The 26074-nt window shown below is 37.3% G+C and overlaps 1 protein-coding gene across 6 annotated transcripts in view; it reads left to right on the plus strand.

The window, feature by feature from the left end:
• SOCS5 (suppressor of cytokine signaling 5) overlaps positions 1–26074 on the plus strand; it is a 162859-nt gene that overhangs the window by 40313 nt on the left and 96472 nt on the right. For 5 of the 6 annotated variants that reach the window (XM_021925256.2, XM_021925254.2, XM_021925257.2 and 2 more), the window contains one exon: positions 19786–24513. The exons of the other annotated variant lie outside the window; for it this stretch is intronic. In XM_021925256.2, the coding sequence (XP_021780948.1) occupies positions 19798–21408 (1611 nt within the window). In that variant the 5' untranslated portion in view covers positions 19786–19797 and the 3' untranslated portion in view covers positions 21409–24513. Of the gene's footprint in view, positions 1–19785; positions 24514–26074 lie in introns of those variants that run through there. 6 annotated transcript variants of the gene reach the window in all.

A 26074-nucleotide genomic window follows, 5' to 3' on the forward strand; every position in this document is an offset into this window, starting at 1 on the left:
CCCATCCCCCAAAAGTAACTATATTCTTTTGTGAACATCATTTTTTCTTTCTCTTTAAACTTTTACCATCTACATGTGCATCCCTAAATGGTACAGTTTAGTTTTGCCTCTCTTGTACACATGTCTACACACATAGGTATACATGTCAGTATTCATGTGTATATTTTTATTTCTCTAATCCATTGTGCATATACTATTCCATTGTATCAATATAATATATGTATTCTGCTCTACTTTATAACACTGAAAAACGCAGCTGTGACCAGTTGAAATAATGCCCAGGAGGATCACCTCTCTCAGAGAACGAAGGTATTAACGTATTCAAATGGATACCTTTATTTGTAGAATACTTCTTAATATCATGTGATATACTAGAATTCTAGGGAACATGAGTTATGAAGTACTGGATAAGACCTTTTGTTATTGCATTCTGTCACTGAGGAATTTCAGTGCCTGCTATTCCTACAGTCATGTCTAAGGAGAACATTCACTGAGGGAGTAAACCAAGGTAGCTGTGCTTTAGATCGTGAAAGACCTTACCTTACCTGGCAATAGGTGATTGGACTGGCATGGGTATCCAAATTAAAGTCACCAGTGATTGGTCGGACACTGCCCAACCAGGTGGACTAGCACAGAAAGTTGTCTCCAAATGGGAATGAGCTTAACCAATCAGGTTCTGACAGGCCTTACAATTGGCTATATTTGGTTAAAGAACTATTGCTTTTGCTTTTAATTTTCTGTCTGGATGTACTCCAGATAAACAAGGTAGAGTGCTGGTTACTGTAAGGATACACATGATGCGTATCATAAAACTCACAAAAAGAAATAGAGATAGGCAGTTAAGTATTGGAAGCAGAATTTGAAAAATCAAGAGAAAGAGATAGGAGGGGCCTGTGATAGACCAAGAATTAGCAAAAGGTATGAGAAAGTGGCACCTATGAGGTAGAAGAATACAGAGTCTAGAAGCAGAGATACAGCTGGTGGCTGGAGGCAAATCACATATCTAAAGCTGATACCCAGGGAGTTGCTGGGTGCCAGTAAGAACCAAAGTTCTAGGATGAGGATCTGCCATTGCCTACTGCTCCTCTTGCTGCCTCCTAGGGCAGACCTGGAACCACACCCATTCTCAGTCCCAGTATTCTTGAGGCCCAGACCCACTTGTGTTACTGATTTTGTTCTTGGACTTCTGACTATCAAATCCATGCTTATTAATCAGGATCCTTCCTCAGCCATACACACCTACATTTGTCTACCCTTAGTGTGTCAGAACCTTGCAACCAGAAGAGACTCATAAATGAGTTGAAATTCATTAGTTGTATTACTTACCACTTACTCCCAATACTGTTTGAGAAAGTCACACTGGCTTGAGTGGAGACCTGTATTTGTGATTCCTTTCTCCATTGATTGTGTTCTCTGCCCCTCTAATCCACCATTTATTTGTGTCTTTACTTCTTCACTGTTGCTTCATCTTTAAAAAGTTTTAAAAATATTTCATCATCCATTTCTTCTGCATTTTGCATGTATCTTTGAGTTTATAATATGAAATTAGATTGATCTTTTTCAAGATTGACTTCCTTTTTATTTATTTGAAATGGAGTCTTGCTCTGCCACCCAGGCTGGAGTGCAGTGGCATGATCTCAGCTCACTGCAACCTCTGCCTCCCAGGTTCAAGCAATTCTTTTACTCCAGTGTCCGAGTAGCTGGGATTACAGGTGTGCGCCACCATGCTGAGCTAATTTTTGTATTTTTACAAATCCCAAAGTGCCGGGATTACAGGCATGAGCCACCGCACCTGGCCCCAAGATCTATTTCCTTTTTAAATAGCATTTTAAAAATAATTGGATTTAATATTTTGAAAGTACAAAAAAGAAAAAAAAATGAAATTACAATAAATAGGAACTATCCAGAGATAACCACAGTGTTATTTCCTAACTATATATTTTTTAAAAATGTTTGTGGTGTATATGTGTGTTACGGTCTATTTAGTTGTACTGTTTTATAACCATTTTTATTTAATATCATGAACATTTCCAGAATATTAAATGCTCCAGAAACATGGTTTTTTATGTCTATTATTCCAGCATATAAAGGCACCAGAATTTATTTAACCAGTCCTCTGTTCACTGAGCAATATGATTATTGCCAATTTTTTCCTAATATAACTAATGCTATGATGAATATTTCCTGCATATAAATCTGTATCCTTATCTGATTATGTTCTTGGAATAAATTTCTAATTGTGAAGCCTTGGATAGAAAGATGTGCATAGTTTTAAAGCTTTGGTACATAATATACAGTTTCCTTTTTGAAATGTCATGTGGATCTATGCTCTCACATTAGTGTGTGACAGTGCTACTTTCTCAATACCCATGCTAGATAGTACCATTAAAATGTAAAAGAAATAAAAGCAGACTTTGCCAGTTTGGTTAGTGATAAATCTTGTATCACATTTTAATTTGGATGTCTTTGACAAATTCCAAGAATGACCTTTTTTCCATATATTTACTGGCCAAGTATACATCTGATTTGTGATTATTCTGGAGATATCCTTTGCTGTTTTTTAATTGAGTTGTTGTGTTTTACCATTTTCTTTGTCTTGTTTTCTTTTTTAAATAGAGACAGGTCTTGCTTTGTTGCCCAGGCTGGACTTTGAAGTCCTGGGCTCAAGCAAGCATCCTCTCCACACCCCCACCGCCACTCCCACCTTCTTAGTAGCTGGTCTATAGGCGCATACCACTGCGTCTGGCATATCTTTTTCTTATAAATTACATATATTAATTTTCAGCATATGACAACATATTGTCATATGTCATCTCCATATGTCATGTTGAAAATGTTTTATTCAGCTTATCACTTACCTTTGTTTATGACATTTTTGGTATACAGAAGTCTTAAATTTTATGTCATTTAGTCTTTTGATCATTGTCTTTTGGTTTATTGCTTCAGCATTTTGCTTAAATAGGCCTTCTCATCTCTTATTTGAGAAATCATAAGTTTTTCTATGTTTACTACTTTTTTTTTTTTTTTTTTTTTTTGAGACAGAGTCTCACTCTGTCACCCAGGCTGGAGTGCAGTGGCACGGTCTCTGCTCACCGCATCCTCCGCCTCCCAGGTTTAAGTGATTCTCCTGCCTCAGCCTCCCGAGTATCGCGCATTACAGGTGCACGTCACTACACCTGGCTAATTTTTGTATTTTTAGTAGAGACGCGGGGTTTCACCATGATGGCCAGGCTAGTCTCGAACTCTTGACCTTGTGATCTGCCCACCTCGGCCTCCCAAAGTGCTGGGATTACAGGCATGAGCTGCCGCGCCCAGCCTGTTTACTACATTTTAATGGTAGGTTTATGTTTTTACAATCCGTTGAAATTCTTACCCATTCATCTTATGGGAACATTTGAGATTACTCAATTTTAGGCCCCAAAGTATAGTTTTTTAGTTTCAGAAAACTTGACTGTTCACTTTTTATAAGTTTTTCGTCTACTTCCTCCCTCCCTCCACTATATATATATCTGCCCACCACCATATAAAATTTGTATTTATTTTATATATATAGGCACACACACATATATATATATCTCTATTTTATATATATATGTGTGTGTGTATATAATCAACATGTTACAGGAAAGGGGTCCCGATCCAGACCCCCAAGAGAAGGTTCTTGGATCTCGCGCAAGGAAGAATTCAGGGTGGGTCCATAGAGTAAAGTGAAAGCAAGTTTATTAGGAAAGTAAAGGAATAAAAGAATGGCTGTTCCATAGAGTGGCCCCGTGAGCTGCTGGTTGCCCATTTTTATGGTTATTTCTTAATGATACGCTAAACAAGGGGTGGATTATTCATGCCTCCACTTTTTAGACCATATAGGGTAGCTTCCTGACTTTACCATGGCATTTGTAAACTGTCATGGTGCTGATGGGAGTGTAACAGTGAGGATAACCAGAGGTCACTCTTGTGGCCTTCTTGGTTTTCGGGGGTTTTGGCTGGCTTCTGTAATGCAGTCTGTTATCAGCAAGGTCTTTATGACCTGTATTTTGTGCTGACCTCCTATCTCATCCTGTGACTTAGAATGCCTTCACTGTCTAGGAATACAGCCCAGTAGGTCTCAGCCTCATTTTACCCAACCCCTACTCAGGATGGTTCATATGCTTCTGGCAAACATACGTATACTCGAATATTTAGTATAATGATGATTGATTAAAAGTCATACAAGGAACTGGGGAGCATCTCCAAATATATCAGAAATTTAAGCAAAGGCCTTCCATTTGTATTTTCTGTTGGTAATAGGAGAAAAAGGAGAAACACAATGAGTTGTATTTTTCTCAATTTTCTGCATAAAGGAAGCATATCAGTTTTTTAAAGAGAAACCTTGGCAGTAAAGTCAAAGAGGAAATTTTTGTGTAGGTGTTTATATCAGGGGTGATGTCTTTGATACCTTTTTTTTTTTGAGAAGGAGTCTCACTCTATTGCCCAGGCTAGAGTGCAGTGGTGCAATCTCAGCTCACTGCAACCTCCTCCTTCCGGGATCAAGCGATTCTCCTCCCTCAGCCTCTGAGTAGCTGGGATTACAGGCGTGCGCCACCACACCCGGCTAACTTTTGTATTTTTAGTAGAGATGGGGTTTCACCATGTTGGTCAGGCTGGTCATGAACTGCTGACCTCAAGTGGTCCAGCCACCTCTGCCTCCCAGAGTTCTGGGATTACAGGCATGAGCCACTGCACCTAGCCCTTTGATACCATTTTTATAGAACCTGGAATAATACAAGACCACTTATTTGATACACTCTTAAGAAGTTGAGAGCATAACATTAAGTTGTAATTCTGGTATAGTATTTGTGTAGGGAGCCAAAATAATACAAACCACATATATATATATTTCTGGTGAAGTAATTTGATAATGGGTAGAACATAGAAAATCAGTGTGGGTGGTGAGATAGTCCCAAACTAGTTATTTCAAAATAATAATCAAGATTTTTTTTTTTTTTTTTTTTGAGAGGGAATTTTGCTCTTGTTGCCCAAGCTGGAGTGCAATGGTGCAAGCTTGGCTTACTGCAACCTCCACCTCCCAGGTTCAAGCGATTCTCCTGCCTCAGCCTCCCGAGTAGCTGGGATTACAGGCATGCACCCCCATGCCCACTAATTTTTTGTATTTTTAGTAGAAATGGGGTTTTACCATGTTAGTCAGGCTGGTCTTGAACTCATGACCTCAGGTGATCCACCCACCTCGGCCTCCCAAAGTGCAGGGATTACGTGCATGAGCCGCCATCCCCTGCCGTAATCAAGATTTTTGACCTGATTTTATTTTACGTGTATTTGTGATTTCTATTTAGTACTTGGAAAATAGTTGTGGAATGGTTCATCCATATTAGATCTAAGTATTTCCCCTGGAAAGTTTTACATTTTGTTGTGAAAATTAGAAAATCTATATAACAAGATGTAGAATCATCCCATTTAAGTGGATTTCCAGGATTGACCTGCAAGCAATGAGAAAGGGTTTTTACCCACTACACTTCAAACAATTATGATGCGAACTGTTTAAGTTAATAGTAAGTGTTAATTCATTTCACATCTCAGAGAATGTCTAAGAATTTTGGGGATATTAATGAAGCACTACATCCTTATCAAAGAATATTGAGAATTCTGCTTTAAACTACTCAGTTTATGTTTGAGACTGTTTAAACCTCCTTTTCTTTATCTGCAAAAGAAGTCTCAATCTCAAGCCATGTTTATGGGAAATGACTATACCTTAAACTGTGTAGGAAGTTATTTTAGGGGGAGACAGGAAAGGGAAAGTTTGTGTTGGAAGAACAGCATTTCTTTGATTACATATTTTTGTATCTGACACTGCATTTACATTGTTCAAATTGAACATAAATTTGTACCTGATCAAAAACATGTCCAGCTATGGAGTATGAGACTATTTAAATAACTCAGTATTATACATTAGGATTTTACTTTAATTTAATTGGAGAGTAGTATGATCAAAATTAGTTGTAACTGTTACGCTATGTTAGACCTTAAATAACTTGATTCCATTTGTGGAATACTCTGCTTATTTTAAAAATTCTGATATTAAAAGAAAAATCACAGCTCTTTGAGGTTAATTGAGTTGCGTGTAGAGGAAGGACTACCTGGGCTGGCTAGAGACAGAGCGTTGTTTATCCTCTTTAACATTTCCCGTGAAAGACTCTTCACAAATCTCTTTTGGTTGTTTGTTTACATTTTTAATCATTTGAAAGTTAATTTTTTCCTGAGAGTTTCTTTGTCTTTGGTCTTTAGAAGGATCAAAGAGTGGTCAGTCAGAATTCCTCTTTTTAAAGAAAGAGTCTCTGTATATGTAAAAACAACCATTTGATCACCTTCATTCTCCAGATGGCATAATTCCAGCTATATTATCTTAATATTCCTAAATTATAGTACCCTTAACTGTTGTTTTGCTGTACTTTTTCTTCCCAGTTTTTAAAGGGTGGAGGAAGTAGCCAGACACAGAGCACTTTGATTTTTTTTTTTTCTTTGATGCTTGAAATCCTGGGATCAGTATTATGAAGGATGCTCCAGAAGGGAGTGAGAGTGGAGAAAGGTAGACTCTTTAGGCATCTGATTCATCCATGCAAATGATGAAGACTGAACCTGTTAGGGGGCAGTGGAAATAGAGAGGAGGGATAGGCCTGATATGGCTGTGAAGTAGACTATAGACCCACATTCTTATTATTCACCACTCCCCAGAGTAAGTACAAAGACAGTGGTAACTCTAGGATATCTAGCATGTTTTCTCTCTTGCCATTTGAATCTTCTCCTTTGGAGTATAGCAATATTCCATCAGGGCCAGGCGCGGTGGTTCACGCCTGTAATCCCAGCACTTTGGGAGGCCAAGGCGAGCGGATCACGAGTTCAGGAGATGGAGACCATCCTGGCTAACACGGTGAAACCCTGTCTCTACTAAAAATACAAAACATTAGCTGGGCGTGGTGGCGGGCGCCTGTAGTCCCAGCTATTCGGGAGGCTGAGGCAGGAGAATGGCGTGAACCTGGGAGGCAGAGCTTGCAGTGAGCTGAGATCACGCCACTGCACTCCAGCCTGGGTGACAGAGCGAGATGCTGTCTCAAAAAAAAAAAAAAGAAAAGAAATATCCCATCAGCCTGTCTCCTTTACATTTTTTTGTTGCATCTCTTTTAATTTTGGTTTCTACATGTTTGTTGTTAGTATGGCATATAGTTATGTAATTGATTTTTGTGTGTTGATCTTATATCCTGTGACCCTACTAAACTGCAAAATTTACTTTTCTTTCTTAAGATTCCTTAGGGTTTTCTGTGTAGACAATTGTGTCATCAGAAAATGGAGTTTTATTTTCTCTTCCAATTTGCATGACTTTATTCCTTTTTCTTGCCTTATTGAGCTGGCTGTTGCATGTCTTTTGATCTCTTGTTCTGGCCATCAGTGATTACACATCAAGGTTGCTAGACAGGATTGTTTCTTCTGCCTGGAACACTTTGCATAGGCTGGCGTTTTCCTTCAGCAAGGATTTTAATTACTGTTTCAAAGTCTTTAACGGCTTTTGATTTTTAATTTCTTCTTCAGTCAGTTTTGGTAATTTATGTTTTTCTAAAAATCTAGTCATTTCTTCTTAGTTTTTAAATTTATTTGCTTAGTGGTCTTGGTCTCTTACTTTTTTTTTTTTTTTTTGAGACAGGGTTTTGCTCTGTTGGCCAGGCTGGAGTGCAGTGGTGCAGACACAACTCACTGCAGCCTTGACCTCCTGGGCTCAAGTGATCCTCCCACCTCAGCCTCCAGAGTAACTGGGACCACACGCACACACCACCACACCTGGCTAACTTTTGTATATAGAAGTAGGGTTTTGCCTTGTTGCCCAGGCTGGTCTCAAACTCCTGGGCTCAAGTGATCTGCCTGCCTTGGCCTCCCAAAGTGCTAAGAATTACAGGCATGAGCCACTGTGCCCAACTGGTCTTTTATCTTTTAAATCTTTATGTCTCCATGTGTTCCCTTTTTTATTCTTGCATAATGTGTCCATGTAGTCTGTGGCCCTGGACTGTTACACTTTTTAAGGTTTCTTTGGTCTTCTCTTGCTGTGGTCATTGTACTTACATGTAGTGCTCCTCTATTACCACATCCCCACCCCTTCTAATTTGCAGTTTCTAAGTATGCGCTTGGTATCTAGCAAATAGTTTGCTTAAATCGAAGGTGAATTTAGAGTAAATAGACACAGAGAAAGAGCTTTAAATATTCACATCTGAGAGCTTGAACTTTATCATCATGTTGACCACATGTGGTACTCAGCAAATGTTAAAATGAATATTTTAAAAATCTTTTCAGCTTCTCAGCTTTTGATAGGTTATGTTTAATTTTAGTTGTTAATAAACTAAAGATTTCTTGATTGTCCTAATTCTAAAAACTAAATTTGTATGTTACATGCTAATTGGTAAAACCAAAACTAAACTGTATTACTTGAAGTTTCTAGTTGATTTTGTTCAACATGCTTCTCTTTACATTTGTTTTCTTACATGATTAAAAGTTATCCTTATTTGCCTTTACTTCTCCTGATACCCTTCTCAAATATCCTTCTAAAGACTAATTTTAAGATGTTTCCATTATTGTCTTTTCTCTTTTCTTTTATTTTTTTTTATTTTTTTTTTTTGAGACATAGTCTCACTCTGTCACCCAGGCTGTTGTGCAGTGGTGCGATCTTGGCTCACTGCAGCCTCAGCCTCCCAGGTTCCAGCAATCCTCCCACCTCAGCCTCCTGAGTCGCTGGGACCACAGATGCGTGCCACCTGGCCTGGCTAATTTTGGAAAATTTTTTGTAGAAACAAGGTCTCTCTGTGTTGCTCAGGCTGATCTTAAACTCCTGGGCTCAAGTGATCCTCCTGCCTTGGCCTCCAAAAGTGTTGGGATTGTAAGCATGAGCCACTGTGTCCGGACAAATTTTCCTTTTTTTTATGGTGTCAGGGAAGGTAGATCCAAAAAGGGGTGCACATTGTCCTGATTGGTTTCTTTCTTTTTTTTTCCTTTCTTGGATTCATTACAAGTTGTCAAATTATTTTCCATTAGTTTTTTTTTAGAGCTAAAAGTTGGCATAGGAGATAGTAATATCTTTAAGTTTGTTAAAGATTAGTAAATGTAGTCTAAACAGTTTTAGATAAAAAGTAAAAAAGTTGTTATTATCAAAACATTATTTTATTTTAGTCCTTAGAGTCTTTGTATTTCTTGTGATACTTGATTTAAACTGCTGGGGTTATAAAATGGTTATCCTCCCTAGAGAAGGAAGTGGTGCAGATTCCATTTGCTCACTTACCATTGGTAACTGAATATTATTTGTAAATTATTAGCAGGATCATAATGAGCTCACTGTTAAGTAGTTCCCCCAATCAGAGACTCTTTGCTGGATTAAGCTATCTACTAAATTCCTCAACTGAGAGTTGTTTTACTTTGTTGGATTTTTTGTTTATATTTAACTACCTTTTATGTTAAGGGAGATTTGTAGGAAGCATTGATGCCCTGTGCTGTAGTAAGCATGATCAGTAGAGGCAGTGCTGACAGTACTAGTCACATTTGGTTATAAAGCTGAGTAAAATGTTATTTACTTTACTAAGTTGGTTTGCTAACAGAAGTAGTCTCCCTGGAGGTGGGATATCAATGCAGAACTGACTCAGCAATAATCTTTCCCTAAGCATAAAATAGCCTTACTTTTTGCTACTGTCACTAACATGAATTAACATGCTTTGGATTGGTTGTATATCAGAAGCTATCATTTTTGAGGCGCTATTATATATGCTTAGTTGTTCTTACCTTATGTCATGTTATCCTGGAAAGGCCAAGACTTAGGTCTCTTACACAGCTAGCGAGAGCTTGAATTTGATTTTAGGTCCTGCTAAATCTAAGGCTTATGTTATTTGTGTTATACCAGTCTGCCAGTAATGCTGGCCAAATAAGAAACATTTCAATGAATGGTATATTTGTTAGTATATTATATAAGATATATTATATAAGAAAATCTCCATAGCGTTTCTTAGGCTATGATATGAAAGTTGGAGTCATGGATAGAACTTTCACTGTGGCAGATACTGTACATAGGAAAATGACATTTGTGGCATGATCCAGAAGAACTGAAAGAAGTGTTTTTTAAAAGAGAGAAAAGCTGAAGATGCTAGATAATTTTTAAAAGAGAGAAAAGCTGAAGATGCTAGATGCTAGATGCTGGTAACATTTTTAAAACCTCTCTGTCTTTTGAGGGTCTCCTACGAGCCAAGCATTTTATGTATATTATTTCTATCGTCACATCCAAACCATAAGGTAGATGTTATCCTCATTGTACCAAGGGGCAAATTTAGGTTCAGAAATACGAAGAAAGACATTCAAGGTTCTAGCATTCTTAAATGGTAATACTGGAATTCATCCTTTCTGCTCCTGCCTCCCAAGTGTTTGATTATTTCATTGTCTGTCCGCTTTTCATTCTGGTGCCCTAAGCAAAGCATAGGCAGTATCTTACAAGAGATTTGGGCTTAAGAATAGGATTTCTGCTAGGCCTGGTGCGTCCTCCTACATGATACTAGAAGTTAGAATTGTGTGGATGGATAAAACTTAGGAACTGGAAATGTAAAATTAAATACTTTTTTTTTTTTTAATTAGAAAAAGAAATAGCCCTAAAATTGTCTTTTTTGGAGAGTAGGGTTGTAGGGACTATATAACACATGACTCTTAATTTGGTTCTGTGTCTTCTTTTTAAAAATGGACCACTATATTAATGTACAGAGAAAAATATAAGAACTTATTAAACTCCATCCCTTGAAATTAGGCATATGACTACAAAATACATTCTTAACTGACCATATAATTAAAAGTAGTATTCAGAGAAGCAGTAGAACTTATTAATATAGAACCATTTGTTACAATAGTACCAGAACATTTCTGAGTGGTATACAGGCCTACACAAAGGGTTGTGGGTTTAATAGTTGATAGGCATATAGAGTAGAGATACCAAAACATTGTTGGTAGGCCCATGAATATACTTGAGATTCTTTTGGTCAGAGTATTGTTTCATTACAATTAAAATGGAATAAGCTAGAAATTTTCTTTTGAGTCTGCATGTGCTACCTCTGTCAAATTTTCATGTTGGAGTGATGCTGAGTTTGTATAATAATTTGAGATATATTCCATCTTTTTATGGTCTCCAATAATTCAAAATATGGAAATGATGTATTCTCTGAAGTTTTAAACAACTTAATGACACTATAGTACTTGGACTTAGAAGAATTAATATACAATTTTAAAATTGACTAAAGAGGAGAGAAGCTGAATAGACTAAATAATAATAGAAGAAATTGAAGTCCAAGTTGTTATTAATCTCTCAGATGTATGGGTTTCTACATCTATAAAATTGAGATGATTATTACTCGTAGGGTTGTTGGGAGAAGTAAAATGCTTATGTCAGAGTCTGGTACATTGTTAGCCCCCAGTAATGTAAATTGTCATCACAGCCATTACTATAATCATTATTACTCTCTTTTTTCAAGATTCAGCTTTTTTCCAGAGTTTTATTTCTTTGATTACTTACTTCAAAGACTCTTAGATTTACTGTTAAAAAATGTAATTGCCAGAGGTTTATCTCTTTTGCTAGCCTGATTCCATCTCTGACATAGTTTACTTAAAAACAAAATACACTTTATAAGAAATAAAAAGGAATGTAGACACAGACATGGAAGAGTTTTTTTTTAATTGTTATTGTAAGAGAAGATTATGTACAGGTTTTGCATAAAAGAGAACATGTGAAAAGATACTCACCAAAATATTAACAGTGATTATCTCTAGGTGGTGAGACTTAAAATGAGGGTTAGATTTTTAAAAGTATTTCTGGAGTATTTTAGTTATTCTGTGTGTGTACTATTTTTCTAAGAAAGTTTTCTATTTTATCACTTTATGCCCTACTGATCATCCATTTACTTTATGCACTTAAGATCATCTTCTTAGAGTACTGATCTTCAAACTGTTCCATAGAATGACTGTTAGATTTGGCAAACATAATCTTAAATGTTTTATGTAGTACATCAGGGGTTGGCAAACTATGGCGAATGAGCAAAATCTAGCCCACCACTTGTTTTTGTACAGCCCACCATGAACTAAGAATGGATTTTACATTTTTAAATGGTTAATGAAAATCAGAAGAATAATATTTTGTGACAAGGGAAAATTATATGAAATTTAAGTTTCACTGACCATAAGTAAAGTTATATTGACATGCAGCTATGCTTATTCACTTGCATGTCGCCTATGGCTGCATTCAGGCCACAGTGGCAGAGTTCAGTAGTTGCCATAGAGACTGTGTGGCCCGATGTGGAGAAATAGGAACACTTTTACACTGTTGGTGGGATTGTAAACTAGTTCAACCATTATGGAAAACAGTATGGCGATTCCTCAAAGATCTAGAACTAGATGTACCATATGACCCAGCCATCCCATTACTGGGTATATACCCAAAGGATTATAAATCATGCTGCTATAAAGACACATGCACACGTATGTTTATTGCGGCACTATTCACAATAGCAAAGAATTGGAATCAACCCAAATGTCCATCAGTGACAGACTGGATTAAGAAAATGTGGCACATATACACCATGGAATACTATGCAGCCATAAAAAAGGGTGAGTTTGTGTCCTTTGTAGGGACATGGATGCAGCTGGAAACCATCATTCTTAGCAAACTATCGCAAGAACAGAAAACCAAACACCGCATGTTCTCACTCATAGGTGGGAACTGAACAATGAGATCACTTGGACTCGGGAAGGGGAACATCACACACCGGGGCCTATCATGGGGAGGGGGGAGGGGGGAGGGATTGCATTGGAAGTTAAGCCTGATGTAAATGACGAGTTGATGGGTGCTGACGAGTTGATGGGTGCAGCACACCAACATGGCACAAGTATACATATGTAACAAACCTGCACGTTATGCACATGTACCCTAGAACTTAAAGTATAATAATAATAAAAAAAAAAAAAAAAAAAAACATTTACTGTCTGGCCCTTTAGAGAAAATGTTTGCTGAGCCCTGCACCACATTAGAGAAACCTATGTAGTTCAGTGTTTTGTTGTTGTTGTTGTTTTTTAATCTATGTTTTTTTTCAGCAAGTGAGCATTACCACCTGAGCTCTATCTCCTTGTCCAATCAGCGGCAGCATTAGATGCTCATAGGATTCATCCGTGTTGTGAGCTGCGCACAGGGGATCTAGGTTGCATGTTCCTTATGAGAATCTTAACTAATGCCTGATGATACGAGGTGGAACAGTTTCATCCTGAAACCTTCTTCCATGAAACCAGTCCCTGGTGCCAAAAAGGTTGGGGACTGCTGTTTTAGAAGCCTCTGAGTGCCTCTTCTAATTCTCTACCCTTCCCCGTAATAGGCAACCATTATCCTAACTTTGCTGACATCCCCTTGCTTTTGTATCTTTATTATATATGTATGTATACCTAAACAATATATTTGGGGATTTGCTTGTTTAAAAGGTAAATTGTTTCATAATGGATATATTCATCTCTTATAATTTCTTCCTCTAAGCATTATGATTTGAGTGTTACATTTTATATTGATGCAGGTAGCTGTAGTTGATCATTTCTGCTACCTAGTGCTCCATTGTATGAATGTATACTAACGGACTAATTAGCATTTACTTACATATCTCCATGACAGTCACAACAGCAACATTTTAAAAATTCAATTTGTTGACTCTCTTCAAACCCCTACCTGACAAAACTGTTTTATTTCATGTTTTCTCTCTCTGAAACAGCATCTCTATTCATCTATTTGCCTAAGCTAGACTCCTAGTGTCATTTGCGACATCAGTCTCTCCTCATTTCTCATTTTCAATTGATCTTCAATCCTATAGATTTGACATCTGAACATCTCATAGCCATCTCTACTGTCACCATCCTAGTCGGGTGCTTACTTGGACTCCTGCGGTAGTCTTCAGTGCCATATCAGCATCCACCCTTGCTCTCTTATCACGGATTATGAGGCCTACCTCTCCAACTTCATCTTGACACACTTCCCCTCACTCACTGGGTTGTGTTAACTTCAGCCATTGTTCATGCCATGCTCATTCCTGCTTCAGGGCCTTTGCAAATGCTACTCCCTCTGCCTATAGAACATTGTCCTGATTCTTCTTATCCTTCAGGATAAAATTTTGAAATATCACCTCCTCAGAAAAGTCTTCCTTGCTCCCCAACCCTGAAACTAGGTCACGTTTCCCTGTTATCTTTAGGACTTTGTTACTTGCTACTCAATCCTGGTACTACTACTATAAATTTTAATTATGATTGTTGAAGGAGGCCTCTTATCTGATTCAGTCAGAACTAGTTGTCTATAAAGTCTAATAAAGCAATAAATCATAGAAGGGATACATACCTTAGTTTATTCTAATTTTAAGAATATAATTATGTTCATTTGCCAGTCTTTTGATTAAGGAGCTGTTATTGGAAAGGGGTTTGATCCAGACCCCAAGAGAGGGTTCTTGGACCTTGCACAAGAAAGAATTCAGGGTGAGTCAATATAGAAAAGAGAAAGCAAGTTTATTAAGAAAGCAAAGGAATAAAATAATGGTTACTCCATAGGCAGAGCAGCAGCATGGGCTGCTTGACTGAGTATACTTATGGTATTTCTTGATTATATGCTAAACAGGGGTGGGTTATTCATGAGTTTTCCAGGAACGGGGTGGGCAATTCCTGGAACTGAGGGTTCCTCCCCTTTTTAGACCATGTAAGGTAACTTCCCGACATTGCCCTGGCATTTATAAACTGTCATGGTGCTGGTGGGAGTGTCTTTTAACATGCTAATGCATTATAATTAATGTATAATGAGCAGTGAGGACAACCAGAGGTTACTTCGGTTGTCATCTTGTTTTGGTGGGTTTTAGCTGGTTTCCTTACCACAATCGTGTTTTATCAAGGGTCTTTGTGACCTGTATCTTGTGCCAGCCTCCTGTCTTATCCTGTGACTTAGAATGCCTAACCTCCTAGGAATGCAGCCCAGTAGGTCTCAGCCTCATTTTACCCAGGCCCTATTCAAGATGGGGTTGCTCCAGTTCAAACACCTCTGAAGGAGCCAAGGTCTTTTCTTTCAGAGTAGGTCTACTTGTTGTAGATCCATATTACCTGTGTTGGGGAAGCCATACCCATAATGTATCATGTAAGATTCCAGTTTGGGTTTTTTAAGTAGAACAATAATTTAGGCTCTTCAGATGAATTCTTAGTTTAGAATCCTTATAGATCTTTGCAATATTTTTTCCATTTCTTTGAACTATTTTCTTGGCCTATACCTAATTCAGCAGCGTAAGTATTTCACTTTTATTGAGTATTTCAGAGTCATTTAACTTTATAAAACTCCCCACTCTTCCATACGTCATTACGTTACTTAACATTTAATTAAATCACACAGTTACAATAATATAAATGGTATGAACAGGTTTGGAACCAAACACAACTAAAAGTGTAACTCACTGCTAGGAACCAGAAGTGTCTGGGTATACTAGATTAGAGGGCTTGCCTTTTTTTTTGAGTGTACATGGTCTACTGCATTAACAAATTATGTACACTGTAATAGTGTAACTCTGAGGTTGAATTATATGTTTATGTTTTACCCACAAAATAGCAATTTTATATAGTTCAACCTAATATTAAATAACAGTATAAAGGATAAATGGCCATCCAATTAGATAATAATTGATCATGTCACAATATGATGTGTAAATAACAATCAAAAATAAATCATGTTTAAAAAGCCAGGTGATTCTTAGATTCTTTTAAGAAGCTATAGCTATGACAGCCACACATTCCTGAAATTCTGGGTCAGTTTTACTGTCAAATGTATTCTCTTTTTCTAAAAATTATCGAAATGCCACCAAAATATCAATCAGAACTTGTCTCCTAAACTGCCTCTTGTGCCTGAATTTGATACAGAAATACTTTTAATCAGTCTACCTGTCCCAATTTTTGTTACTGTAACTGAAGGACTTTCTAATGGAAAGGTGTTATGGCTAAGAAGTCTAGATAGACTGAAGAAGAGGAAGGATTTGAGTTGTCACATTCTTCCTCTTTATGGCATTCAACGTTAAGAATATAACTGTTATGTTATAACTGTATATTTTAAGAATATAACTGTTATAATTATGTAAGTTTAATAGTTCTCTCTCACTGTATTCTTAAAGCACATTAAACTTAATTTATTTCTCATAAAGCATGGGTTAAGTCCCATTGAAATAAACTCCTGGGAACTATTTCAATTATTTTGTTTTGTGTAAATTTTATAATAGATACTACTTGGCATTAAGAAGGGCCATTGACTGTACTATTTCATTTTTATATATGTAAATTTATGTAGTGATGGAATTTGACCTAATTTTCCATAATTCTAATTTGTAGCTTATCCAGTTAAATATAATTTTTCAACAAAAGCTATTTAACTTCCAAAAGCATTATAAAATCAGTTTTAAATTATTATCCTTTGGGGGAAAGAATAACTTTTTAGAAATTTGCTTTGGATAGTTTTCAAATAGCTAAGCATGTATAGAAATCTAAGAGATTGTAATGGATGATAAACTTTTATTCTAGAATCAGTGCAATTGAAATTTTACACTTTTTTTAGCCCTGTATAATTTTATATAAAACCATAAAGTAATAGAGTTGTAATTTAGATTTCAAAGGGTTTCAGCTCTGTCCTAAACACATTTCTAAAAATTTAACAAAACAAACAAAAGAGCTTTGAATCTGACATTGTTAATACCAAGATAGTTGAAATGCCTTCCTGATTGTTATGTCGACTAGTCTATGAATTACTGTCAGTATTTTTTCCTTCCTGATATTAAAACTGCCCACATCACATTTCACATGTCAAGAAAAATCAACTGTCTTTCTCCATGGAGTGAGACACAATCTGATAACATGCTCCAGAATAAGAATACAGAAATAACTAAATTTCATGCTCTGTGAAACTGAACCGGAGGGTTCAGTGTTAGAAACTGCCTTTTGTGCCTTGGCAAGTGCAGATGTTTTCTGCATATCATACTAATTCATACAACTTATAAAGAGCTATATAAAGAGATGAGTGGTTTTAGGTTAGGTAACTTTTTAAAAGTTATTTTTTGGGTATAATTTGCTTGTCAGAGAAGTATCTTTAGATAGCTACAAAATTTATAAACAGAGAAGAGTTAAATTCTTGAACTTCTTGAATACGGCTCTTCTAGTGTCTAGAGTGATGTGGTTTATCTCAAATAGGTAGAGTAGGGTCAGTAAACTTTTTCTGAAAGGGGCTAAATAGAAAATATTTTAGGCTTTGCAGACTACATGTGGTCTCTGTCAAATGTTCTTTGTGTGTGTATGTTTTTTTAATCCCTTTAAAAATGTAAAAATTTTTCTGAGCGGGGATCCTTTCAAAAACAGGCCAGGGGCCAGATTTGGCCTTCAGACTTTGGTTTGCCGGCCCTTGCTGTACATCAGTAATGTTCAATACAAATGTAACCTGAGTCACATGTTACTTTTAAATTTTCTAGTAGTCACATGGTGGGTGGTGGTGCTATTTTTTGTTAAGAGTCTTGTGGTGGTATTTGACCTTCAAACTACAAATATGTGAATTAGGTAAAAATAAAAACTAACTTTAAAATAAATGAGAAGAAACCAGGATAGAAAGGGGCTAGGATATTGGAAGAGAACATCTACAAAGACAATGGAGTCACCAAGAATATGGCAGGAATTCGGCTGTATTAACAGGACTATGGGCAAGGAACTGAAATCTTAATTTAAGAAGAAGAATAAATGATAACAAGGCACGTGAAGTTCAAATGGCATAAACCTCATAAAAAGGCTTACGAGAAAGATTTTTGCAAGACAGAGGAGGCCGTGTTCTAAAATAGACTTTGCTGAGATTTAACAGTTCTGTCTAATACATTTTATTATAATAGATGCCAACTACCATGCAAACTTCATATGTGCCTGACAGTGTGCTTTTAATAAAGAATTAAATCATCTGAAAGTACATTTTATGATATCATGGACATTAATTTTCTATGTTGTGTTTCCATTAGTCAAGAGCCCTTTCTGTGAGAAACTAATGGGAAGACCTACAGTTCATTCTAAGAAAGTTTATTCTCTGTTATTCTCTTATTCCTAGTCAACTTCTTGAAAATATAAGAGTTTATGACAAAAATAACTAGTCAAAGTTCAAGATCAGCCAGAGTTTTCTGCTATCATAATGTGACAAAACCAATTGAATTTTAAGTTTAGGTTTTTCCATTTCTTCTAATGTTGATTTGTAGTTACTGAACTAGACAGTGTGCCTGTTGATATTGTAGTCTTAAAAGAATTTATTTGTAAAGTGTCATACACTGCTTTAGTTTTTTGTTTGTTTTTTTTTTTTTTGAGACAGAGTCTCGCTCTGTCACCCAAGCTGGACTGCAGTGGCGCAATCTCGGCTCAGTGCAAACTCTGTTTCCCAGGTTCATGCCATTCTCCTGCCTCAGCCTCCCGAGTAGCTGGGACTACAGGTGCCCGCCACCACGCCCGGCTAATGTTTTGTATTTTTAGTAGAGATAGAGTTTCACCGTGTTAGCCAGGATGGTCTCGATCTCCTGACCTCGTGATCTGCCCACCTTGGCCTCCCAATGTGCTGGGATTACAGGTGTGAGCCATCATGCCCAGCCTAGATTTTTTTTAAGGAACAAGAATAAAGATGCCAAATTGTATGTTTTTGGTTTTTGTTTTTGTGATTACTATAGTACCATAGCCTTTCTTTCTATTACTCTATTATAATTTCCAAACTCTTCCAGGATTAAGAATTGGAAAGCTTAAGACACCTTTCCTGGCCGGGCACGGTGGCTCACACCTGTAATCCCAGCACTTTGGAAGGCCAAGGCCAGTGGATCACCTGAGGTCAGGAGTTCAAGACCAGCCTGACCAACATGGTGAAATCCCGTCTCTACTAAAAATACAAAAATTAGCCAGGCGTGGTGGTGCATGCCTGTAATCCCAGCTACTCGGGAGGCCGAGGCAGGAGAATCATTTGAATCTGGGAGATGGAGGTTGCAGTGAGCCGAGATCTCACCATTGCACTCCAGCCTGGACAACAGAGCAAGACGACTTCTCAAAAAAAAAAAAAAAAAGACACCTTTCCTAAATATTACATTATTTTTCTTTCTTTTCTACTCAAACCGCTTCTTCAAAATCATGGATAAATTTGATGCATTACAGGGTGGGAGGGAAGATACGGGTTTTTCACAAGTGATGAACCTGTAAACCTTAGAATTGCAAGGAACTGGTTAAGTGAAATTGGGAAGATTGCTACTAATGAAAGGTTTTTGAACTAATTTTAATGTGTTACAAAATGTGGTCCTGGTTATAACTTTTGAAAAGTTGAATACAAATGTGTTTCAACAATATGGAACATATTTTGCCTTTGTAATATTCAAGTTAAGGAGACAGGTTGAAGCACGGGAAAAAGAAACCAGAGTTTAAGAGTGTTTATTTCCTTTCACCTGAGTTCGGAATATTCTGCCTGAAAGGAAATGGGAAGTAAGGACTGGCTTGAACAAGGTCAGTGCCTAAAAGGCCCGGTGGCCTTCCTGCTGCCCAACAGAACACACGCCTCATCACTTCAGCAGGGCAGCGTAGATGAACTCTTGGCCAGTATCACTGAAATTCCGAATGGAAAGGGACGTGGGCACTGCCTTAGCTACCTTCACATGCTACTCTGATTAATTTATTTTTCTCTTTTTCCTGTTTTGTCTTTAGATTTTATAATCAATGGATAAAGTGGGGAAAATGTGGAATAACTTCAAATACAGGTGTCAGAATCTCTTCGGTCATGAGGGAGGAAGCCGTAGTGAAAATGTGGACATGAACTCCAACAGATGTTTGTCTGTCAGAGAGAAAAACATCAGCATAGGAGACTCAACTCCTCAGCAACAAAGCAGTCCCTTAAGAGAAAATGTTGCCTTACAACTGGGATTAAGCCCTTCAAAGAATTCTTCAAGGAGAAATCAAAATTGTGCCACAGAAATCCCTCAAATTGTTGAAATAAGCATCGAAAAGGATAATGATTCTTGTGTTACCCCAGGAACAAGACTTGCACGAAGAGATTCCTACTCTCGACATGCTCCATGGGGTGGGAAGAAAAAACATTCCTGTTCTACAAAGACCCAGAGTTCATTGGATGCTGATAAGAAGTTTGGTAGAACTCGAAGTGGACTTCAAAGGAGAGAGAGGCGCTACGGCGTAAGTTCTGTACACGACATGGACAGTGTTTCCAGCAGAACTGTAGGAAGTCGCTCTCTGAGACAGAGGTTGCAGGATACTGTGGGCTTGTGTTTTCCCATGAGAACTTACAGCAAGCAGTCAAAGCCTCTCTTTTCCAATAAAAGAAAAATCCATCTGTCTGAATTAATGCTTGAGAAATGCCCATTTCCTGCTGGCTCAGATTTAGCCCAAAAATGGCATTTGATTAAACAGCATACAGCTCCTGTGAGCCCACATTCAACATTTTTTGATACATTTGATCCATCTTTGGTTTCTACAGAAGATGAAGAAGATAGGCTTAGAGAGAGAAGGCGGCTTAGTATTGAAGAAGGGGTTGATCCCCCTCCCAATGCACAAATACATACATTTGAAGCTACTGCACAGGTTAATCCATTATATAAACTGGGACCAAAGTTAGCTCCTGGAATGACTGAAATAAGTGGGGACAGTTCTGCAATTCCACAAGCTAATTGTGACTCGGAAGAGGATACAACCACCCTGTGTTTGCAGTCACGGAGGCAGAAGCAGCGCCAGATATCTGGAGACAGCCATACCCATGTTAGCAGACAGGGAGCTTGGAAAGTCCACACACAGATTGATTACATACACTGCCTCGTGCCTGATTTGCTTCAAATTACAGGGAATCCCTGTTACTGGGGAGTGATGGACCGTTATGAAGCAGAAGCCCTTCTCGAAGGGAAACCTGAAGGCACGTTTTTGCTCAGGGACTCTGCGCAAGAGGACTACCTCTTCTCTGTGAGCTTCCGCCGCTACAACAGATCCCTGCATGCCCGAATTGAGCAGTGGAATCACAACTTTAGTTTCGATGCCCATGACCCCTGTGTATTTCACTCCTCCACTGTAACAGGACTTTTAGAACATTATAAAGATCCCAGTTCGTGCATGTTTTTTGAACCATTGCTTACTATATCACTAAATAGGACTTTTCCTTTTAGCCTGCAGTATATCTGTCGCGCGGTAATCTGCAGGTGCACTACGTATGATGGAATTGATGGGCTCCCTCTACCCTCAATGTTACAGGATTTTTTAAAAGAGTATCATTATAAACAAAAAGTTAGAGTTCGCTGGTTAGAACGAGAACCAGTCAAGGCAAAGTAAACTTTCCGGTCCCCAAAGGGTGTTAACTAGGTCCGCTTTCATGTGCATCAGACAGTACACCTATAGCAAGCACACGTAGCAGTGTTAGGCTTTTTCATACAGTATATAAGCTTAGTGTTAGTATCTGTCAGATGCGACCTGCTGTTACTTATTCAGATAAATATGGTGCCTATTGGAACACCAGAGGATAGAGCTACAGGTGTTAAGTAAGACTACAAAAACATTTTGCCGATTTCGCTAACAGTTTGGTTTTTAATGGCTGTAGTATTTGAGTGAGGCAACTCTGGGGCATTTGTTATGAAGAATTCTATTTCTTACTGAAGAACAAATTATTAATATTGGATGAGTATTTCAACAGTGTGACTAATGTTTGAAATTATTTTTTCTAAGAGTTTTTCTATAACCTTCCAAAAATAGTGATGTTTGTAGTTACTATAAATCAAGCTTTGGAAGTCCAAAAAGAATAAAAGACTGCCTTCCTTTTAGAAAAAAATGCAATTTTCTGGCCACAAGGGCATAGTGCAGTTCACTTACGTGTTGATGTAGTTTATAATCAGATGCCTTTTCTCTTCTGCAAAAGGTACTGTTAAGTAAACCAGATTTTCTAAATAGTCATTCTTAAAATTTCAGACTTACAAAGCTAGTAGTAGAATTTTATTGAAAGGCCCTAGGTATTAATTTTTTAAATGAGTGCTTTAACTTAAAACAGGCGTTTGGAATAGCTGCTGCAATGTAGTCTTGCGTGTGATTTTTTTTTTTTAAGTTGATGTGCAGTCTAATTGTTGTTTCCTAAAAGTTGGATCTGTTCCTATGCCCAGGATGATTTTGTGAACCATGAAGTACATGACACTAGAAGATGCCCAAACAAGTCAGATAATAGTAACTACAGTGGTTGCTGATGTTGAGATATTGTTGAACTGTAATTAATAATTTGGATGGCAGAATTTGTCTCTTTTTTGTAAACTCTCATAGCTGAATTGCTTAAGTATAATTTATAGAATTTCAGTGCAGTTAATTCTTAATGGAAAATCTGAAACCTAAATTGCAGATTTAAAAGGTACTGTACAACCATTATATCTGTAAATAACTTTACTTAGCACCTTTTTGTCACTTAGAATAATATGTACTACTACTTGAGTGAGCTCTTTTGGAAGTTATATCAAGTTCTAGTGTTTGCTTCTTAGTAACTGAACTGAATTTACAGTTCTGTCCTAGACATTTTGCACTACAGTAGCCGAATCCATTCTTGTGTCTTTTTGTTAATGTGCTCTGTACCACTGGTGAGTGCTCCATAGTTTCCTTACCTGCTGCTACAGAATGTTATTTTACATCCCTATGGCTATTGCCAAGGCTACAAAAAAGAAGAGCTATATTTGTATGCAACACTAACCCTTTGACTGCTAATGTATGTTTCTGCTTGCTGTGCCTTGTTATGGCTGCTTTTTTTGTGCTAATAAAGTATGTTTGGTGTTCTCCTTGTATATCTGCTGTTTTATACATTTGCAACAATTTCTCTTGTAAATGGAATGGTTTGGGGTTTTTAAATAAGCATTAACTAACAACCTTTTCATAGTTAATGCAGACTTACTGTACAGTCTAATATTGACTTATCAAAATAAGCTAACTCTAAATTTAATGCTCTACATCTTATCAGTCATAATTATATATACTGTGGAGCAGTATAGTTACTGCAAATTACTGTACAGTTTAGGTTATAACAGAAAACTGACAGAGAAGTAATAAATCTTTTGATTTCTCTGCTTATAAGTGAAAGATTGAAACTATCCAATGACATATTATAGTAAATGAGTATCTGTAACCTCCCACTGCATCAGAAGCAGGTTAAATGAAGTCTTGTGAATTTGTAATACATCAGTACCATTTATTGGTTTGGGGACCATCTTAATTAAGAATAAATGCCCAAAATGTAGAACTTTAACCAAAGACTTGTCCATTTTAAAGCAAAATGGGGATTGAAGGGACTTAGAATTTCTGTTGTTTCTAATTAAAGTCCCTGAAGATCATATACCAAAGTGTTTGAGAACTTCATCCAAACCTACTTTAAAGCATTATGTGCAATTAAGTTGTTATGACATAATTATATCGCATAATTGTTGGGTCTGTTTTCTTGAGCTTATAATGTACCTGGAAAATAAACCTCTTGAGAAACAAAAAGTTCATACTGATTATTGGAAAAGGACTATATATGTGAGCAAGATTGTGTTGTAGAGAGGAAACTTGAAACTCCAAGAAAGCACTTGATGTTTTTATATGCTTGTAGCAAATTGATGTTCTAACTGTAGTTTTATAGAAAGTATTAATGCTTTTATGTATTTCAAAACTTTCATATGTTAAATGGAAATTGTTTTAAATGTGTTTGAGTTTATGTAAGCATGTATACACTGTGCTAAAAGTCACTTATGTTTCAGTTTGTGTATAATAATATGCAATTTTTGGTTTAAATTTTTTTCCTTAAAATATTAGTGGCTTACATTTTCAAAAACAAAAATCACCAGCATGAACTTGCACCTAAGTCTATATTCACTGTGTCCTTTTCTGAATCCCATTGTAGCCTGTCAACTAAATTTGAGTGTGTTATGGTCTTTTTAAAGTGCATTTAAATACAAACCAGGAATTTCTTTAGAAGTTGAGATACATCTTTATAGTTGAAATAATTAACCCAAGAAAAGGTTGCTTTGATTTGTACCCATTCTTATTCATTCTCTTCATTCTCTTCCACACACACACACACACACACCCCTCTCCCTTCGCCTATATGTGTAAGTGTGTATGTATGCACATATATACATTTGTGTTGTTAATATTACTTTAGATGGCATTGCCACCTGATACAAAAACATTTAGAGATCTTATCCTATAGATACTACCTGAAGAGTATTCTTGTACTATTCAGATTTTATTATCTGCACTAAAAGTTTAGTCTTGCTACTGTAGCCTTGTTTATAATACAGTCACCTTACAAAGAGAAAGCGTTCATCTGTATTTTCTTTTCTGGCTAAACACAGTACAAAATATTGGAAGCAAAACAGCTTGGATTAAATAGTTACTAAGAACTATCATTAAATTTATGTTTCTTAGACAAAACTTGGGCCCAAATAATCATTATAATCATTCTCCACACACCAATCTGTTTTTAGCTCTCATGTTTACATAAGATTTGTAATGGCCGGAACCATAAGAACTGATACTTGAATTTTAAGCTTCATTTGACAAAATCCAAAGCTTAAGATTTTTTTAATTTCACATTTTGATCTGGTTGCTATTTATGTTTATTTCAAATCTTTCTTTTCTCTCGGCATTAATTTGGTAAGTTTTATTGAGACTGGTCTTAGATCTCTTATTTTTATAGCAAATACTGCTTTTTAGTCAAGCCAAAGAGCCTGTGATTGAATCAGGACCCTCCCTTTTTTTTTTTTTTTTTTGGTAACAAGAGTCTCACTCTTGTCACCCAGGCTGGAGTGCAGTGGCCCGATCTTGGCTTACTGCAACCTCTGCCTTCTAGGTTCAAGTGATTCTCCTGCCTCAGCCTCCTGAGCAGCTGGGATTACAGGTGCCCACCACCACGGCCGGCTAATTTTTGTATTTTTAGTAGTGACGGGGTTTCACCATGTTGACCAGACTGGTCTTGAACTCCTGACCTCAGGGGATCTGCCCACCTCAGCCTCCCAAAGTGCTGGGATTACAGGTGTGAGCCACCGCGCCTGGCCATAGGACCCTCCTAAGAAGGATACAGAACCAGGTCCGCCTTTGACAGTGTTAACATAAAGCAAATAGCACTGATTTGTTTGCTTACCTGTACCCCAGCACATACAGTTTTACTTAGATGAAATTAGATAGAAATGTATACCAAGGGCTGACTTGAGGGTAAGAAAGTTCCAAAGAGGGCAATGCTGCTTGGCCCATGTGCATAAAAGCTACATATATTTGAGGCTCTGGTTTTGTTGTATAATTTTGCAACAGCTGATCCAGAACATAGACTTTTAAAATAGTATATTCTAAAGAGGTTTGGGATGGAAATTTTGTGGGAAGTAGCTGGTTATTTGTTGGGGATGAGAGGAGAGGTTGCTATTGCAAAGTGTGGATGAGTTGGAGCAATTGTTTTGTTTTCATGCCCTGGATGCTTGATTGAACATTAAGACTCTCTTCAGCCATGCAGTCAACAAATATTTATTGAAGACCCATGTGCCACTCACTATTTTAAGTATTGGATGTACATTGGGGTACAAGACAAAGCTTTACTGCCTTCTGGAGTTTATTGAATTATAGTAGATAAGACAGCAATGAAATGGTAATTTCCGAAGCTATGAGTAAAATGAGGCAGAATATGGTGGTGGAGGGACTGGGGCACAATTTTATAGGTTCGTAAGCTTGAATGATAAGAAAATTAGACCAAGATCAGAGAACAAACGTTTGAGATGAAGAGAACAATAAAACTAGTCCCGAAAGCACAAATGGAATTATTTGCTGAGAAATAAAGAATGCCGGTGCTGAGGCAGGAGAATGGCGTAAACCCGGGAGGCGGAGCTTGCAGTGAGCTGAGATCCGGCCACTGCACTCCAGCCCGGGTGACAGAGCCAGACTCCGTCTCAAAAAAAAAAAAAAAAAAAAAAGAATGCCGGTAAGGTAAGTCCATTGAGTGGAGGAG

Source organism: Papio anubis, chromosome 14, assembly GCF_008728515.1.
Source record: "Papio anubis isolate 15944 chromosome 14, Panubis1.0, whole genome shotgun sequence".
Taxonomy (NCBI): Eukaryota; Metazoa; Chordata; class Mammalia; order Primates; family Cercopithecidae; genus Papio; species Papio anubis.